This window comes from Lacerta agilis, chromosome 5 (genome assembly GCF_009819535.1).
Source record: "Lacerta agilis isolate rLacAgi1 chromosome 5, rLacAgi1.pri, whole genome shotgun sequence".
NCBI lineage: Eukaryota > Metazoa > Chordata > Lepidosauria > Squamata > Lacertidae > Lacerta > Lacerta agilis.
The window spans coordinates 67,029,519-67,050,382 of NC_046316.1; the positions used below are offsets into that span (position 1 = coordinate 67,029,519).

The following is a 20,864-nucleotide window of genomic DNA, read 5'->3' on the forward strand; positions in this document are numbered from 1 at the left end:
TGTGTTGAATGTATGCTATATGGTAATTTATGGACCTAATAGGTATCTAAAGCCATTTGCACATAACAAAATATGTATTTTATCAAAGTAATTGTTGAATTGAAATTAAGAAGAAGTACATTAATAGTGAATTTTTGAGGGAAGGGGGGCTCTCAAGAGAGTGGGGCGCTAAGCTATAGCTTGTTTAGCTTATATGTAAATCTGGCACTGAAGCCTGCTTTCAGAGCAATCCAAAAATGAGAAATCATCAACACTTCAACATTTTTGCAAAATGGTTATTATTAATCCAAGAAAAATGACCACATTCAAAATAAATGCTTTTGGTTGGTTGGTTCATTATTATTATTATTTTACAAAATTACACTGAATTGGTGAAAAACTGACCCAAATCATATAAATATATCCTTCAAGTGTTCTAGTATCCGTTTCTTGGAAGTGAAAGGCAGGTAGCTAAAAATTGCCGTAAAAACAAACATTCAATCAGGACAGCCAAGAATGTTTACTATCATGCTCATATAAAATAGAACACATGTTTGCGCTATTGTGGCTGACCTTCATCTTGACTATTGCATAGGCAGCTCCCTTCAGGGGGGTTTGAGATGGGAGGGGTTCATTGTTTAAATAAAATCCAGGAGCAGGCAGATTTTTACATATACCATTGGTATGCAGCCTCGTTTTCTGTTTATGTAGGTTCTAGTTAGAAGGCAGGCTTGCTCATATATTCTTCCATTGTCTGCAACAAAGAACAATCAAGCTATTAACTCAGTTATTAAAATTACGCATAGACTATAATGTGACAGCAAGGCAATTGGTTCGGTACCAAGAGGTGCTTTGTAAATTATGAACATCTAGAGCACTGCAGCTAATTTGCGAAGCTAATTGGAGATCATTAACAGAATTAGTATGAATACTGTACTTGCATAAGTAGACTAATTCCCCTCTCCAGCTTAGTTTCCCAGCCAGGTGGGCTGTCCATCAAGCCAAGGGTTCAAAAATCACAGGGTTCAAAAATCCACTACTCCATGCATGTGTGAGATATCTATCTATATGGGAGGAGGTATATATAAATAAATCCTAAAACCCTAAAGTGTGTCTGAGACCCATTTTACTGTCCTAACTGCTACATTTACATTGATTCCCACCACACTTAGGGCTGAATCTCACAGAAGACATTTTCCCCATGAGGCATCCTGACTTTCTTTGGATATACATGACCTCAGGGATAAATGTGACACACTATCCACAGAGTCATGGATACGGTTCCCACCAACTCCTGTTATCATGTTGGCTGAGGGTTCAAAGATATCCCAGTCCAAGAGACCGGCATTTTGCCCAACCAAAATGATCAAACAGATGCAGCAACCAGCCTAAGGAGAGCTTACACAATTCAGGACTTTTGTATAAAAGTACCCATGGTTTTTCCCCTCCCTGTCTCATAACACCAAAACTCACGGAGGTCCAATGAATATGACTGCCAGCAAAAAGTACAGTCAAACCTCGGTTGTCGAACGTAATCCATTCTGGAAGACCATTTGACTTCTAAAACGTTTGACAACCAAGGATCAAAGGGCGGTCGGCAAAGTCAATAGAGAAAAAAGGGGGGAACTCCCCAGAAGCTGTTCAGCTTCCCAAAATCGTTCAAAAACCGGAGCAGTTACTTCCGGGTTTTTGGCGTTCGGGAGCCAAAACATACAGTAACAGAGGCCTTCAGGAACCAAGGTTTGACTGTACTTCTTCACTCAGATCATACCTAAGCTATGGAATTTGCTCCCAACTAGAGGAAGTGATGACCACCAGCTTGGATGGCTTTTTTTAGAAGCATTAGACAAACTCCTGGTGGATAAGGGCTATCAGCGGCTTCAAAGGTAGCTGGATATGCTCTACTGCTACCAGAGGCAGTATGCTTCTGAATACCAGTTGCTGAAAACCACAGAAGGGGTGAGTGTTGTGGCACTCAGGTTTCGCTTGCAGGCCTTCCACGGGCATCTGGTTGGCCACTGTGCGAACTGGATGCTGGACTAGATGGGCCACTGGCCTGATCCCCGCAGGTGGTTCTTACGTTTTTATGTCCCAATATTACACATTTAGATCCCTTTTTACTTCCATCCACACAAAATGCATTGCCTGGGAAGGCTAGCCACTCTGATGGGCAGGAACTTTAGTGTATGAACAGGTCCTTAGGAATTTGTAATATGTTCTGGATTGTGCTCTCTCTGTCTAACTGCCTATTTTGCACAGCCAGCAGTTGCAATTACCACAGCTAGCTTATTCCAGTGATATTCACTCTGTGGCACATAAGTGAAGCGTTGAATACCGCTGGCTTATTATCCATAACCAGCTTGATCAGAGCAAAGGTGCCAAAAACATCTCCCTTAGCATTTATTTATTCTTGGCACTTTCAGTTCATGTCCGCCATATTTGACTGTTTAAAGAGGGAGCAGCACTCCCACAAGGCTTTTGAATAACAGGCCGTATTTCAGGCATAGGCAAACTCGGCCCTCCAGATGTTTTGGGACTACAACTCTCATCACCCCTAGTTAACAAGACCAGTGGTCAGGGATGATGGGAATTGTAGTCCCAAAACATCTGGAGGGCCGAGTTTGCCTATGCCTGCCCTATTCTCTCTCAAAGAGGGATTTACCACAAGGTCTGTTTTCGGCCCAAAACAGAGGTTGCCGCAGACAGCTATTTATGCTTCCGTTTTGCTGCGCAAAATAAATCAGTAAAAATAGCCAAGCACTTTTTAGACACTAAAAGGGCTGAAATGAACATTCCATCAAGGATTCAGCAAACGGTGTGAGTAACTGATGGTCACTTTTTCTTTTTTTATAAGAAAAACAACCAACACAAAGCGCTTCTGAATAGCTTGAGCCAGGGTTTACAGAATGCCAAATGCGGGTAGGAAATCACACAGAAACAGTGATCTTTTTGCCCACCTGTCTGCTATTTATAATTTGCAAGAGTTACCAGTAAGCTGCTACTTACACCAGAAAACCAAAGGATATTTACTTAGGAATAAGTCCACTGAACTCCATGAGATTTCTCGGTGAACATGGATAAAATAGGCTGTAAAACATGCACCTCCTAATGCTCTTTGACTTTTGACTTAGTCAGCAGAACATTTATTAGCAAATAAAATCAAGCAAATTATTGGAAGAGCCGCATCATTTGTTCCTGCACCGGGGGGGGGCGGGGGCGGGAGGGGGGGAATCAACTTTACACTGTATGAATGAATATTTACAATGAAGATTGTTTAAATCGGTCTTCACCAACCTTGTTTCTTCCAGTTGTTAAGACTACATTGTGCATCATCCCTAACCACTGGTCACACTGGCTAGGACAGATGGGAGTGGGGGAGTCCAACAACATCTGGAGGAACCAGGTTAGGAAAGGCTGTTTTAAGGATATTTTATTTTAATGGGGGTTTTGTTTGTTTGTAGCTTTGTATATTTTTGTGGTCTGCCTTATTCCATTCACCTGGCATTTGTAGACTTCATTTGGTTGTGACCTACAGCTCAAGCAATAAACCTGGGCATCAAGAGAAAAAAATAAAATAACGAGAGAGTGAGAGAGACCTGGATTTAGCTTCTCTCATATCTCTCTTACCTCTTCTTACCTCTTGTAACATATCAGCATCCTCTATAGCTTTCACTGCAGATTTTTTGGAAGTCTCTTGAATTTCCCCTCCCATCAGAAACTCATCAAGAATAAAGTACGCCTTTTCAAAATTGAAAATAATATCCAGTTCACACACCTGGTAAGGATTACAGAGAGAAATATTCAGGCACACTTATTACAGCATTGAGTGTGGTTATGTGCACAGCCTCATCAAAAAACTGTTCTGTGTGTGCACCCTGGTGGCAGGCAGAGAACAATGGAAACACAGGACTGAAAGCATTAAGGAGGTTTCAACATGATAATATTTCAAAGGCGAGGCAGCATCCCATGATCATTTTACTTCCTTAACCACCAAGTTCCTTTTCAGTTGCACACACGTGCACCAAGTTACCTCTGACCTTTCACTCAGGGTTTGCATTATCCTTCACTCAGTTTTGTCCTATAGGTATAGGGTTAAATCAGGGTTTCCCAAACTTGGCTGTTGTTGGACTACAACTCCCATCATCCCTAGCTAGCAGGACCAGTGGTCACTGATGATGGGAACTGTAGTCCAAAACACCTTAAGACCCAAGTTTGGGAAACCCTGAGTTAGACCAAAACAGTGCCAAACCTTTATATTAAACTGACTTCATCATACTCTGGCACCTCAGGCATTGCAGTGTTCCAGAAATGCCCAGTGCATTTATTCAGTTAGATTTCCCAGAACGGTTTACCCCATTAATGGCCCAAACTGATTTTTAAACTTCTCTGCCACTCACTAACTGACTTCTATCCCACCTCCCTTCCATGGTACTCAAAGTGGCATACAGTGGTACCTTGGTTGTCGAACTTAATCCGTTCCGGGAGTCCGTTTGTCTCCCGGAACCATTCGAAGACCAAGGCTCAGCTTCCAATTGGCTGCAGGAAGCTTCCTGCACTCAATCAGAAGCCGCAGAAGCCACGTTGGATGTTCGGTTTCCGAAAAACGTTTGCAAACTGGAAGACTCACTTCCGGGGTTGCAGCACTCAGGAGCCGATTTGTTGGGGAGGCAAGCTGTTCAACAACCAAGGTACCACTGTACATGGTTTTCCCCCACTTTCCAAATCATATACCTGTGGGCTGAGAGACAGTGACTGGCTCAAAATCACCTCATGAGCTGAGTTGGGGTTTGAACCCTAGTCTCCCACGTCCTGGTCTTGCATTTTAACCACTACACCACAGAGGCTCTTTGAGTACTGGGTGAGGAGAAGCTATTGCAGGGGAAGACAGCCAAACTATTGTAGAGGGGCATGGACAACACCATGCAAAAGCAGTTGTGGGGTGTCATAGTTATAATGTACCCTGTGCAGGAAAGCCAGAATTAATTTTTACTCCAAAACTCACTGGTGTGCATGTGTACCTATTTTTTTTTTTTAAGTGTCGTATTTATTCATGCTCACCATTATTTCTGTAACACATTTGTCTTTCTTGGCGATTTCCAAGTTGTTTTAGCATTTCCGCTAATCATGTCTTCCTTCCAGTTAAAAACAGCTTCACCCAGCCCCAGATGTTTCAACGTGAACTTTGCTCAGTTGCCCATTTATCTCCATTTATGCTCCCGGCTGTTTTTGCTCTCTCCTCCTGCTCTGACTTTTATAAAGGCTTAGCCTTATTTGTATGTGGAGGACCAGAGAGGCAAATAATCAGCCTACAGACAGGCAATGGGGGTGGGGTGGGGGGTTGGCAAACAGCCCTGGAGGTGGCTTTGCAATACCAGAAAGCTGGAGTGGGATGTTTCTCAGCTGTTGGCGGATTTTATTGCTGCAAAAGAGGCGGTCTGTGGAATGAAAGACCTTCCTAATTAACAGGAGCCTCTTGCTATTTATGCATTAAATTATCCTGTGGATTTCTCTCCCACCTTTCTCAATGAAATGAAAAAGTGAGTTCCAATATAAAGGCACAATGAAATTGTAGAACTCTGTGAAAGCTACAAGGCAGCCCTACATTAAAAGCATTGCAGTAGTCAATGCTCTAGACTCGATTACCAGAGCACAGATAACTGGCCAGGTTGTCTCTGTCCAAGAATAGCAGCAGGTTGAGAATCACTGGGCTTCCTACGCTTCAGACTTGGGAAGGACCCATGGCCCTCCAGAGGTGGTGGTGGTTGTTTTCATAGCAAAGTTTTTCCAAGAACTCTTTTCAGTTGAAACAGAGTATCTTTACAGAAAATGGCCAAAACCTGTTATCCTGAAAACAAAACACAAACAAACCTTGCAGGGAATCTCGAGTCAGCTCTGTAGACAGAAGAAACAACAGACAACACTCGACAAATATCTGACAAGGAAAACAAGCAGAGGCAGGTGTTTCCGGGGGAAACCTAGTAAACTTACATTGCCAAAGTATCTGTCCAGTAGCTCTACATAACGATGGACAACTTCTAGGGTCAAGAGTTCGTTATCCTGCTCTTCAACTGCACAGCAGAAATATAAGCTAGCATACCTGAAATTTAAAAATATGAAAATATATTGAGACCTATCAGCATTAATATTAATGCTCCTTACACGGTCAGTTACCCTGAAATATTTTTCCCCCGGTTGCTTTTCCACATAATGAGTCAATTTATCTCAAAAGCAAGGAGAATAGCCCTTAATTAATTAGGCCTTTCATATAAATCCATCTGACTTCCTTGCCAGCACTAATGAAAATGACAGGATGAACATAATTTCAGATATGCAAACGTGGACAGTTTTTTGTGCAATAATCAGAAGTAAAGATAATGGAATCGGAAATAAAAGCTTGCTATTTATCACATAAATCTCTCACAGCATATAATCCGATGCTATTATAATTGTGTTCCTTTTCGTGATGCTTTCATACAGGGCAGGTATTATATCTTCTCCTTTTTCTCAAAGGCACAGGTGGAAGGGAATAATGGTCACAGTGCATATAGATGCTGGGGTGTGACTTGCCCACTCAGCCTTATGACTGTCCTCACCAGTGCTTTTTTTTCTGGGGGGTACGCAGGGGTACGCATACCCCTAAACATTTTGTGAATCAAATTTGGCCTCATTGAGGGGCCGTATTTCAATATGAGTAGGAAAATGAGAGTACCCCCAAACATTTTTTTAGAAAGAAAGAAAAAAGCACTGGTCCTCACACATCTTTTCTGTAACCTTAAGCTTGGATAAGGACAACAGCTGTTGAAAGAACTGAAGGCTGTGTCACAGAAAAACATTTCCCCCTTGTTACAAGCACTGACATATGTATTTTTTTTATCTTGTTATAGGAGGGAAGGGGAACCTTTTTCAATCCAAGGGCCACATTCCCTCATGGGGGTAGGCCTTCTGAGGGCCACATATCAGTGGTGGGTGTGGCAAAAGTAGGAAAGGCCAGACAACACCACTCTCTATCCTCTATTCTGCAAGCAAGAGTGATCACAGTTCAAGGACACATTGCAGCAAGGCAGAATAGCTAGGGCAGAGGTAGGCAATCTAAGGCCCGTGGGCCGGATGCAGCCCAATTGCCTTCTCAATCCGGCCCATGGACGGTCCAGGAATCACCGTGTTTTTTCATGAGTAGAATGTGTCCTTTTATTTAAAATGCATCTCTGGGTTATTTGTGGGGCATAGAAATTTGTTCACCCCCCCCCCAAATAGTCCAGCCCACCACATGGTCTGAGGGATGGTGGACCGGCCCACGGTTGAAAAAGGTTGCTGACCCCTGATCTAGGGGAAGATGCCCAGCAGAGTCTGTGAGGGATGCAGCCTGGGCCAAGTTCTGACGGTAGGGCAGACAGGCTAGAGGGCTGATTTGGCCCTGGGGCCTGTTCCCCACCCTGCTACATTACACAATATGGGCACAAAAGTTTTATACGTTTTTGTAGCACTTCATACCAAGGACCAAACTCCAAATTATATTAAATATGTCATTTTCTGTGTGGGTCTGGGTTTCCCTTTCAAAATAGCATATGGATGAGGGGAGTTCATGGATCAGGTCCATGGAGTGCGTTTAACTTGTCTTTTTCTGCACAATCGCCCTCACAAATTTCACCACCGCCATCCCACTGCTGGAGAATAAACACCAGAGAATAAACAGCAGTCTCCTCAGTCTTCATCCCACCCCCAAACCCCCAAATTAGAAAGGGAAACACAAGCAACACAGGGCAAAAAACTGTCTTTACCATAACCTGTTAACATATGGAGGGGATTGATCTGTTTTATAGCCACAAGCAACAATGGTCTTATCATATCGCCTTCAAGGTTCCGTCGAGCTATGATCTTCCAAACGTTCTTTCACACACAATGCTCAGAAAGACAGCTTCAGAAAGTTTGAACATTTCTGTGCTTTCCTTTAAAACTGGGACAGCCTCCAGCATTCAGAAATACCCAGTGGAACAATACAGAGGAAGATCAATGCACTGGCATCCCATGAAAATCATTGCGAGTCCAGCATTTAATGGCAACTCTTGATGCCCATTCATTTAAAAGGCACTTCAGTAGATTTTATTATCTGAGGGAGGTGCTCTCCATGTTCATTCCTCATCTCAAATGCTGGCTCCAATTAAGTGATGTAAAGCAGGAGTGGGGGACCCGAGGCCCGGGTGCAAAATGTGGCCGTTTTTTATCTGGCCCTTGGGACTCTCTCCATATCATGCCCCCTCCCCGGGTCATCCTGCCAGAGGATGTCGATGCACCTCCTCTAGACAAATTAGTTGGCTCCAGATTCAATTTCCTGTTTAATACTTCATTCCCTTGATGCATCTGCCACCTCCGCTATCTTGAATAATGCTCCTTAAAATTAGAACTATAACAAGGATGCAGCCCTCCAGACCTCTTTCTCTGGCCCTTGGGACTCTTCTCTCCCAAACCACAGGCCTCACCAGCCCTACTTTGCACCCTCAAATGTTTCTGCATGGCTGGAATTTGTCCTTGAAATCGCAATTGTGCCTTTTGCTTGCCTGGATGCAGGACAGAGGTGTGTGAGAGTTTGCATAGAAACTAGCCTAACATATATTTACATTTATTGCTCCATTATCAACTTCTGCTTCTGGTCCCATCCATTGGCATGCAGCCCCCAGAAGGTTGCCCAGAATGGACTGGGCTGAAAAATATCCCCCCCCCCAGTGTAAAATCTTAATCCTTTGATATAAACAAGCATGTCATGTTTCTTATGACAGGAATTAGTGGGATTCACTGGGCACAGGCTTCCCTACTAGTGGTAAGTAATACAGACATTTTGAATGGTGTTCTTCTTGTTTGTCATTTCACCCCACCAACGCAAACTAGATTGATTTTGTTTTGTTGTTACTTTGTGCTGCTTCTACGGGAAGCGACATGCTTTGTGTAAAAAGACGACTTGTAAAACTACTCACACCTTTTGTAAACAAGCTTGAGGTCTTTCCAGTCAACAAAACTGCTCGTTTTCTGGTTGCGAGACAAAATAATCTGCACAATTTCTCGGGTGATCTTTTTCTTCTCTTTTTCAGGCAGTGTAATAAACCATTTCTGGAGTCTTAATTTCCCTTGTCGGCTGAAGAGCAGTATAAACTTCATCTAGAGTAAACAAAACCATTTGGGGTAATACTGAGACAAAGACCAACACAACTTACAATAACAAAACTGTATTTGAGGTAAAATTATCTGCCCTGTTATCAAGGAAAATGCTTAAAGGTCAGGAAATGATGAATAATAATGGTTTCAAGAGAATCTAGGATTGCCCCAGGCCGATTCAGGTGCAATGTTAAATCATAGCATAGATTGCGTACTTTAACCAAACACAACTAGCTGTCTTCCTGAACTTTTAAACCAGCAATTGTCATGTGTTGCGCAAGTTCAGCTACATTTGGTTGCTTCCAGTCAGAGCCATGTCAATAGTCCTTCAAAAGATCTTCAGCTTATTGTTTTCCCATGTAACCAACTGTGCTTTTTTTTTACACAGGTCGCAGGTGAATATCCTGCAATGGCCTTATTTATCAGGTTCATGCCTGCAGTAACCAAACACCACCATAAAAGAACAGAAAAACAGTGCATACCTGTGACTGCTGAACACACCTCTCTGGGTAAACCCAAATACCCCCAATGCCAACACTGCAATTATCAAAAGTTGACGCCAGATTTTGAACAGGATTGTTCAGAACACACCTCAGTCAGAGTGGGGCAGCAGGCCACCTAAAGTTGCAGGATTTGGGGTTTCATTGAATGCATTTTATTTAATATACATTTAGCACCATGGAGGATGCCACTTTTTTCTCCAAGAGCAACATATCTTGCATGACTTCCCAAGTGGAAAACACATGATGTACCAAAAAAAGCAAATATTTTGTATCTGTTAATCACTTTTCTATCCCAATCTGCTTACAGAAAGGTCTGTATGTTATACATTAGGATTGTCCACTTACCAAAACACTTTTGAGTTAGGTTGATTGTGACTGGCTCAAGGTCATGCAATAGGTTTCATGGCAAATCGGGGAAACTGGCTGTTATATGACATAAACCAGGAATAAACATAAACCTGTGGCCCTCTGTCAGACTGCAACTTCCATTTGCCCTCGCCAACACGGTCAATGGCAATGATGGGAGTTGTGGTCTAAGAACAACAGCAGGATCATAGGTTCCCCCATGCCTAATGTAGATTTTATTCCAAGGATGGGAAACTTTTCCAACCTCGCAGGTTGGATCCTTATCTCCACAAGCCCTGTGGGCTACCCATCAATCACCAAATGTCCTTATGACGGCAGGTGACAACAAACCTTTTGAAAAATGTTTCCACGCGGTTTATATTGAAGTGAAGGCTGTAACTTTACCTATCTCCCACTTCGTATCACATACAACACCAGGGACAAGACAAGTGGGTGTGGTTTGTGGAAATAACCAAGTGGGCCAAATTCAGACCCCTGCCACGGGCCAAAGGCTGTGCACTGCTGCTCTAGTCTAATGATGACAAAGGCCACTGTCTGCTCCAAGATGAATGAAGCACATGACTTGAGATTGTCTCAGCTTTTCAGGAAGATAGACAGAATTACTGTAGGTGCATATAACAGGAAGCCCATCTGAAGAGGGTGTGCCCACTTCCCACTTCCTAACCCATAAATCCCTGTCTATCTTCCACTCAGTCCTGAGTTCAAAGACACCAGTAGCATAGGCCTCAACAGTTCTTGGCGATCTTAAGCTTGTATTGTGCTCTAGGCCTCAGTCTCCCTGGGCCCCGAGCAAAAGTTTCAGTTGATTTAAAGAACTGAGTCACTTTGGGTTCAGTGACATCTCACCCGTTTGACAATATATCTCAGCCTGAGGCGATCAATGTGTGGTCCAAGAGGAAAGGTTCAAAGCAGCGAACAAGAGAACACAGCGTGCTTTCCTGTTCCCTCTCCTAGCGTGCATCACAGTGACATAATTAAAAGGGAGATACAAGTGGCTTAATTAAGTAACAGTCGTCAAAATTAATTTGGGCTCCTGGCTCTCAGTCAGATTGCTCATCCATCTACACGGGATACTTCACCTTGCATCTCTGAAACAGAAGTAACGCTATCTGTTTGCAATATGCTGTGTATATGGAAGGTGGGTGGTGACAGGAGGAAGAGACCGTAAGAGACACTTGTTGCCATGGGAGACACACAGCAGCTACTTATAGTAAAGCCACCAGGGCAGCAAAAAATTCAGGGTTTTTGTTGTTGCTGTTAACACTATTTTTTTCTCCAGATCATTTCACATTATTAGTACAAGCAGCACATCAACAAGCTCTAAAGGCAGGACTAGAATTTCGTTATCCCTGCTATGCGACAAGTTGTTTTTTATATTTTTCCAGCCCCACATTCAGCAGCATAAGTATTCCATCTGCTGGGGGAAGTGGCCAACCTTAGAATGATTGCAACATTCTGACTTTGTAGGTTGAAGTGAAAGAGTCAATAGCTATGGAAACCCTCCTAGAGCATAGGGTCAAGATCAGCTGTCATGGCAAAAGAAGGAGAAGGAGGCCTGAATAGGTCAGTGGAACGGCGACAAGGGCAGCAAGAACCAGTGCACTTATCCTCAAAATCCCCCTTGCATATTAATTTAAGAAATTGTGTTTGTCCCTGAAGAGAGCTTGGAAACCATGTGTTGTAATGAGAATGCACTACAGTGACCCTCTCCTGGGAGGGGAAGAGAACTAAAGCTTCCATCTGGGATTTGTAAGAAGCATCACTTTTCCATTATGTCCAAACAAAGGAAACTTTGATTTTCACAGGCAACAGTTGTTAACAAGCCAGGATATCACTCCAGGAGCAAACTGTGGTTTCCTGGTTTCCTGCCTAAACACAGGCTGCATCTAGACACAACAAAGAAGCATTTCAGTTAAACGCATTTTAAACTTTGTATCAGAAATTGTGTTGGCCAAAACAGAACTCCACTGCAGCATCTGGTGTCACAGTGTTATAATGCATATACAACACATATAAAAAGCCTTTTCTTTACCAATCTAGCCGAGTTCATAGTTTGTGCAAACCACGGTTTCCTGCATTTGTTTGTAGTTTTTGTGCTTTTGTCCAAACTGCAAGTGGAAGTCTCAGCTCTTCTCCCCCTTGTATGTAAAAAAGGGGGGGCAGGCAAGTCTGAAGCTCACCACAGCACATTCTTATAACATCAACATCTTATCTGAAGAAGTGTGCATGCACACGAAAGCTCATACCAAGAACTAACTTAGTTGGTCTCTAAGGTGCTACTGGAAGGAATTTTTTTATTTTATTTTGTTTTAACAACATCAGAGTTGGACTTTATGTATGAATGCAGCTTAAATAAAGACAACACACACCAAAGCAGGGGCTTAAGGAAATAGCAAGAAGGGAGTGAAGAGGCAAAGGAAACTGGCATACATAGGTGTGCGTTTTTAGTGTGTTTCACAGTTCCCCCTTCCCAGCAGCTCAAATCAGTGCAACTTCGCTAGTGTCGGATTAGTTTTCGTTAGTGTTGACAGTGGGGATTGTCTGACCTTACACACAACTGTTCACACCTTAGCAAGACATGAATTTGGAACAGCTTATAAGGACCCCAATCAGCATGAAGCCAGATTGAGAAGCAACATATCAGATAGTATTTTATATTTTATGGATTTAAAACCCAGCACTGGAAACACAATGAGTACAAAATAAATACTTCAAAACAACTGGTTCCTGAAATTCATTCTGATTGTGCAGATAAAATATAACAGATAGAGTTCTACAGGATGCGTTGTTAGTGTGTGGAAACCGTCAAGATCCAAGGATCCCCAGGCATGCACCTCCAGATGGTAGAGGCATCAGGCACCACCTTAGCTCCTGGGTATCTTCACTTGTTCACAAGTGGCCGATAGCTAGGTGCAAAATGCTCCAGGCGAATTTTGAACGCTGCTTGGGGCATAATGTTCTGCACCCCCTCCATTAAAGGCTCTAGGTGTAAATGCATGTAAAATAAAATAAACCATGTTTCTTAAAGGCCTCCACTGTGCCTCCTTTTCTTTAAAATGCATCTCTGGGTTATTTGTGGGGCATAGAAATTTGTTCATTTTCCCCCCCTTCAAAATATAGTCCGGCCCCCCCACAAGGTCTGAGGGACAGTGGACCGGCCCCCTGCTGAAAAAGTTTGCTGACCCCTGCTCCTGCCTACCTTGCAGAGTCTGACCTTCCTCTCCTACGCAACCCACCTTCACTGGCTGATGTGGTGCATAACTTGGGCCTCTTCAAAAGGGCCCAGGCTTAGTAACAGAACAATTCTTTTATTAGATAATGTTTCCATGACAGAGTGAAGGACAGGCAATGGAGAAGAGCACAACATTCCCCTGGAAATTGGGTATATGCAAGGGGAATTTTAACAAGTAATAGCTGAGATATAGCAAGTCATGTGGCTCCTTTCCAGGGAAGGTCATACTAAATGCTGCAAAACCCTTGAGAAAGCAAAGAAGCCATTTGGCTGGCAGCAAAACCTCACACAGGGCCCAGGGGTGGGGGGTGGGCGGGCTGCACAGTATGTCGTCTGCAGCAAAAGGAAGACAGAAGTTAGCAAAGCAAAATCAAGAACAACAGGCAAATGAACATATGCTTTGATATATTAGAGCGGTTTTTAAATAAAAGAGTCATATGGATCCAAGGACACAGTAAATTCAGGTAATAAATTTATTAAGTAGTGGGTAGACATAGCAGACGACACAGTGATTCTCCAAGCAGCTCTGTTTATTCTCAGGCTGGAACAGAACTGAACTGAAGGGCTGAGCCAGCCTGCTTACATAGTACTCAGTAACATGCAACAGTAACAACTCTCTCTAGCTACCCAATCCGTGAATGGCACTCTCAATCCTTCATTTGCATGTGGACCTGAGTGAGAACTGCAGTCACGGTGGGCAGAGTGAAACTATATACACAACACCCCTAGTGGCCTAGGGTGAGAACTTCAATACATAACAAAATTGTTCCTGATAACAGAGGACCAGATCATTGCAACTACGTTATATACAGACTGCTATTGCTATATCGCACTACCTAGCAGTAACTGTTTTATTCAACAGGGTTATGTTGTCCTTCCATCTCTCCCTCTGCCACACATACACCTTTCCCCCCTATTACGGTATGTTCCTGTTCTGTTATCTCTCCTACAGAGATTGCATGTTCCCTGCAGCTAAAGGGCCATGTCTTCTGGTCAATCTAAATTTATTTGAATAATCAAAGGGCAGGCAGCTGATATGTAAAAGAGCAAACAACTACCTAATATAAAGCTGTGAATTATCAAGCAGGCAGACCAGAAGGGTTTCCTCCAGCCTTTCCCTAAATGAAATTTATATTAAGACAAATCTCCACATTCAGTACCACTGACTACCTGGTACTGTGAGCAAACAGGAAGAGAGGGAGGCCTGATTTTTCTCCTCTCCTTGGCTGACTAAGGTTTGAGGATGGAGCCTGACACAAAAAGACACAACATTTGTGCTACACAGTGTTTCCTCAAATTTGGGTCCCCAGCTGTTGTTGGACTACAACTTCCATCATCCATAGCTGGCAGGGATGATGGGAGTTGTAGTCCAACAACAGCTGGGGACCCAAGTTTGAGAAACACAGAGATGGGCAACCAAAATGACTGTGAGGCTGGAACTCCTTGTGAGGAAAGGTTTGGAGTTTGGGGGTTGGGTACTAGTTTAGGGGTGGGGAAAATGAGAGTAAGGGCAACCATGAATGACATGTATACATTATGAACAGTATTGAGAAAATTAAACTATGGACTTTGCTCCCACATGATGCAGGGATTTCTCTATAGACAAAAGAATAAGGATACCTGTGGCTATCTGTGGCCACAATAACTATGTTCTGCTTCCACTGTCATAGGCAGCATGCCTCTGAATATCAGAATTTCACATCATGGGGCAATGGGGGAGTGCCTGTGAGCTTCCCATAGGTCAGCCACTGTGAGAACAGGGTACTGGACTAGATGGGTCATTGGTCTGGTCCCGCAGGGCTCTTCTAATGTTCTAAGTTCAATGGTTCTCACTCTCGAGTGGAAATAAATCCTTTGCTACATCTCTACAGAAAATGTCTGGGATTGCCTTAGCCTCCCCCGAGGCTTGCCTTTCCAAAAAGAGTCAATGTTTCATAAGGCAACGTGCACATTTTGATTTATTTTACTTTAATAAAAGTTTACGCGTCTGCAAAATTTCAACGTTCACATTAGAACAAGACCTTTATAAGGATGAGCCAAGTGTCACAAAAGGGACGCGGGTGGCGCTGTGGGTTAAACCACAGAGCCTAGCCAGATCAAGAGTTCTATTTAAAAAAAAAAAAAATCCCCACCCAAAACTTGAAACCTTTCACATTATTTTGATGACATTTTGGTTGCTCTAATATAGACTTTGTGAGTTTTCCCTACAGACCAACATGACCACCTTTCCTCTTCTATAGGCTTGTAAAGTTTCACACAGTTGTTCGGAAGCTTTCAATCTGAGTCACCGATCAAGTGGGTGTTTTTCTTTAAAAAAAAATGTATTGTTTAGATGTTTTATGGAACAACTAGTGATCAGCAAATTCTTAGGAAACTTTCTTGCAAGTTCACTTTCCTGAAAGCATTGCACTACGTTGCCCAGGGATAAGCAGATGAAATGAGAAATCCATGTGTTTGAACTGGACCCAGAAGGCTTGGGTTCAAATATTAGCTTAGGTGTGGAGTTGCTCAAGAAATATGTGCTTCTCGGAGAAGAGTGCACATTTACAACAGCAAAATACAAAGGCTGCTGTTTTTGACAAAAGCCCCATGCAGTGCTTTAAAAAAAAAAAGGTTTAGGGGTACTCTCATTTTGACTCAAGAAAATCACCATTTTGTAGTTCAAATCAGGGAAAAATAAATACAGTAAATGGACAAAAGTACAAAGATTCACAAAATGTTTAGCGGTATGCATACCCCCCAGAAAAAAGCACTGGCCCCATGCCATATGCTCCCTCTCTATGACACTGATTGATTGCATTGCATTTATACCCCCTTTCCCCACCCCTAATGAGCTCAAGGAGGCACACATGGTTCACCTTTCTGCAGTTATTTCCCACAACAACCCTGTGAGGTAAGCAAGGCTGAGAGGCTGTGACAGGCCCAAGGTCACCCAGTGAGCTTCATGATCAAGTGGGGACTTGAACCCTGGTCTCCCAGGTCCTAGTGTGGCAGTCTAATCACTCTGCCACACGAGCTCTCCACGCCATAAAGCACATCATAAAATGTAGCCCATGTCCCGATTTCATCACACAATGCTTTGCCCCACATCTTTGGCAGCTGCTTAAGGACGGGGAGCATTTAGAGCACAAGTAAAGGGACGAGGAGTTGACACACGGTCGATGCATACAGGAAAAAAAGATATGGTTCTTTGTAAATCCTCCCCTCTAGCCTCAGCTAACCTATCACGGATTCTGGAGTCACACTGGACTTCTGGAACACCGAGTGGCAAAGAGTTTAAACACAACCCTGGGTGTTTCCCTGCAGTTGGAAAGATATAAGCAGCTTAGTGAGGCAGGGTGGTCTCTTCCTCCCCACACAAACTGCATCAGCAACCATTGTTATCCAATTTACATGCAGGGTCTGCAGAGCAGTGCTGTCAAATATCCTGTTTTCCCCGGGATTCTCCCTTATTTTAAGCAGTTTCCCGCTGCTCTCCCTTATTTTTTATTTCCCTTAAATTTCCCATTTTTAATGGAAGCAGCTTCTCCCCTGCTGGCCAGGGACTGGGTGGGAAGACCTCACCTACTTGGAGAGAAAAGCCTGATCCCTGAAAGCAAGTGGGAGCCGTTTCCCGCTTATAGGCCCCTATCCGTTGCCGCCGAGCCCCTCAGCAGGCCAATAGGGTTAGCTGGCAGGCGGATCCTGGCTGCCTTTGAGCAGCTGCTGCTTCCTGTCCTGTTTTGATGGGATAGGTGAGACTGCTGATCCCTTATTTTCAAATCCGAAACTTGACAGCTATGCTGCAGAGTTTTGGGCCATGGGACACAGCTGGAAACCCAAGAAACTGTCATGGACACCAGAAAATACCCCATTTCACAGAAGAACAAATGGATGATGCTTAGACTGTCCCACACACACTTGAAAAGGCAACAAGAAACATAGCTATACATGCCCCCCACAAAAAACCCACAAGGACCAAACAGCCAAGTGTCCCTCCAACTAAACCACACAAAAGCCAAAAACTGGGAGAGACACCACATTGGGACTTCAGGCCTACATGCAACAGCAGAGAGGGCCCATTTTTCAATGGTGAAACACGCAGAAGGTCCTGAGTTCAATCACTGACATCTCCAAGTAGGGAGAAACTGCTGCTTGAGGCCGTGGAGAGCTGCTGCCAATCACTACCCACCAAGGATGGAGAAGCTGTGGCCCTCAAGAACTTGTTGGACTACTTCTCCACTCAGCCCCATCAACAGCAGAGTTGATGGTGAGGGATAAGGAGTCCAACAACATCTGGAAGGACCAGATGTATAGAACAGGCATAGGCAAATTCGGCCCTCCAGATGTTTTGGGACAACAACTCCCACCATCCCTAGCTAACAGGACCAGTGGTCAGGGATGATGGGAATTGTAGTCCCAAAACATCTGGAGTTTGCCTATGCCTGGTATAGAGGATTGTAGTCCCAAAACATCTGGAGTTTGTAGTCCCAAAACATCTGGAGTTTGCCTATGCCTGGTATAGAGGATTCCCAGCTGTTGTTGGACTACAACTCCCATCATCCCCAGATAGCAGGACCAGTGGTCCAGGATGATGGGAGCTGTAGTCCAACAACAAGTTTGAGAAGCACTGAGCTAGATGAACCAATGATCTGGCTTGCTATCAGGCAGCTTTGCAACCAGAGGAAAGTGATTGCCTTCTCTCCCATTCCTAACCGTGAAAGAGGAAAAAGTAGGGAGCTGCCATATACTGGCTGGCTGGTAGCATTCCACGATTTCAGACTGGGGGCATTCCCAGTCAGACCAGGAGATGGGACCTGGGGCCTTCTATACGCACAGCAGGTGTCCCTGCGCTGGGTCCCTTCTGAAGCGAAGTGGAACAAGGGTGTGGATTAACCAAGGGTGTGGATTAAATCTCTTGGAAAGCCGTCACCAGGCTGTTGCTTTAGAAAAGCAAATAAGTTGGCTCCACCCAGCCTCCCATTGATTTAGTATTTTAGATAAAACTACTCACATTACCATTAATTGAAGGGCCTGTTTGAACTACACAAAGCAAAGTCAATATGAAAAGGGAGAGAGCAAGAGGCAACTGAAACCACATGCAAATCGAGGGTCAAAATCCACCTGACAGTAAGCCTACAAAGGAAATGTACTACACATACCAATGAAGTGGATAGGCCAAGGGGTCACCCATTAAGAGTGGAGCCAGGAGGAACCTGATTTGAGCTCAGGAATGTCGTCAGGCACCCTAAACTCTTGGCCACCTCATTCGTTGCTCAACAGATGAGCTGTTTTACTTGCTTATCCTTGAACATTTTCACACTGAGCAGTATTAATGCATTGGCCCTGTTCTGCCCCCCTATCTTTGCAGGTAAAATGGATTTTAGTTTTAGCAAATAACTAAGCCACATCCGCTCAGAGGTCAGGCCCAGATAAGTGGGGTTAGGGTTGCATCTGGAATCAGGGGATCGCCACAAAGGTCCAAACTCTGAAGGATCCCCTCTGTGGGTTAAATGCAGGCCACAGCATACCACAAGCAGAAGCTCAGAGTAAACGAGGAGCCACCACACCAAGGTGCATGCAAATCAGGCAGGTGTAGATGTCTCGAGCAAGTGAGACAAGGCACACGGCACTACTGTCAGAAAACTCTTTGAGGTTGTGAGGCATTTCTAGCTAGAAGAAGGTTCCTTTCTGACCTGTGATGATTTCCCAAACCCAGATAGTGAAGTAAGACCTTCCCAATTAATCCCACTCCCAACCAGGGAAGTTTTATTGCAATAAATTCCTGTATCATTGTATAGCAGTTTCTAGAGTCCCAAAGTACAAAGAGAATAAAATAACCCGTCCAAACCTTAGCTGGAGAGGGGGAGAAACCCTTTGCTAACTTTTTTTTTCTAAAATAGGTGTGGCATTCCCTTGCTCTTCATACCTGCATGATAGACGGAAACCTGTCAGGTACAGCTTTCGCCATCCCTGTACATTCAAAGCTGAAGGAGGGACTGCCCCTGATGGAAATCTGCCTGTCACACAGCTGTTAAAAGATGGCAGCCCTCTCCTGATATACCCCTTGCACAACTTCCAAATGGCACTTGATTGTTTTAGTTCTTTGGGGCAAGTTTAAATCAGGTTTTGTTCCCCTATTGTTGACAGCGCTCCAGGGGATTTATTTAAGGGACAGTACCTTGTGCTGACCACTGCTCCAGCAAAGTTTGTTCCCAACATCCCTCTGTTGAATTGAGTGGAAGGGAATGAGGGCTGGGCTTGAACACAGAAACTGGGTGCGGTGGTCCCGGTTCCTGCAGCACTTGGCGCTTATCTCCCCGCCCCCTTGACCCTGAACCTGCAACAGGTGGAGGAAGATATGCGCCACCCAACTCTTGCCCTCTCCTCCCTTGCAATGTCAGAAAGGGAAGGCGCGCGCGTTCAATACCCGCGCACGGGGGGAAAGAACACGGAAAGGGGGGGGGGTCGCTTAACTCTATAATAGCCGGTTCAAGCCCAGAAAGAGAAAAGCCCCCTGGGCAACCGACCGACCCCTCAACTCCTGCAAACTGCGCGTCCTGTTGCCGTTTCCTTGCAAAAAAAAAAAAAAAGGACCAGGAAAAGCCAAGCAGGTGTTCTGTGCGCTTTTCAAGGGCGAGCCTTGCCCGACCTGCCTCTCTCCTGCGCGGAGGCTGCTTCACCTGGCGCCAGCAGGTAGTTCCTCCTCCTGGCTCCCCGGAGCCTCGGAGCTGTGTCAGCCCAACCAAGCCCGCGCTCCCCCTCGGGGGTACTCACCATGGCTGCCAGAGAGCCGCTCCCCACCCCGGGTGGCTCGAAGCCCCGTGCCCTGTGCGGGTCTTCCCCCCTCCCCCCCGCAAGCACAGGTGAACTCCCAGCTGCTCGCCCTGCTTTCCCATAATGCCCTAAACTGAAAGTTATTAACTCCTCCCCACCCCACTCCTCCTCCTCCTCCTCCTCCCGGGTCACTCCGGCAACAGCCCCAGGGGCGGGTTGGAGAGGTCGCTTTGCACCGAGGGGGAGGGAGCTCTCTAAGCGGAAAGAGTCTCCGGAGAGTTTTCCTCCTACTGAGCGATGCTGCTGTTCTCGAGCGCTTTGCAGGAGAACAGAAGAAGCAAAAGGTTGGGTCTTGGCCCCGAGGAGATTGCAGTCGTGCGTTCTACTTGTCTCCTTTGGGGAGAAAGTTATAGGAAAAGAAGCAGCGGTAACGAAGAGATGGGAAACATAAGTATCTCCCACTTGTTCCGAGTCAGGACATTGGTCCACATAGCTCATTGTTGTTTACAGAGCTCTCCAGGATTTCAGACAGGGGCATCTCCCAAACAGGGGTGCCAACTTGAATAAAAATATTTGGGGGGCCACGTAAACCCTGCCCTGCATAATCTTTTTTTTAAAAGAAATTTATTTATTTGGTTTTTCAGACTGAAATTTTACAGTCACATATCCAACATAAAAACTAGATTCCAAGGAATCTCTTGGACTTCCCTCCTCCCCTTTGTGGAGCCTACACTGTTACTCATTTCATTTCCTCCTGCATCTTTTATAATAATCCAGATCTTTTATCTCTCCATTGTATCCAAAATTCACCATTTAACTACAAGTGATATTCCAATCCCACTAATGATTCTAACTGTTTACAATGGTCTTTAAGATAAGTT

General features: G+C 44.4%; 1 protein-coding gene across 1 annotated transcript; it reads right to left on the reverse strand.

Annotated features, from left to right (window-relative positions):
* Nucleotides 1-324: 324 nt before the first annotated feature.
* AP1S3 (adaptor related protein complex 1 subunit sigma 3) lies at nt 325-20,092 on the reverse strand. Its single transcript, XM_033150260.1, has 5 exons — nt 19,984-20,092; nt 8,951-9,129; nt 5,968-6,076; nt 3,617-3,754; nt 325-733 (listed from the first exon to the last, which is right to left on the reverse strand). The coding sequence occupies exons 1-5, from the start codon at nt 19,984-19,986 to the stop codon at nt 698-700; spliced, it is 465 nt and encodes a 154-aa protein (XP_033006151.1). The 5' UTR covers nt 19,987-20,092; the 3' UTR covers nt 325-697.
* Between the last annotated feature and the right edge of the window lie 772 nt (nt 20,093-20,864).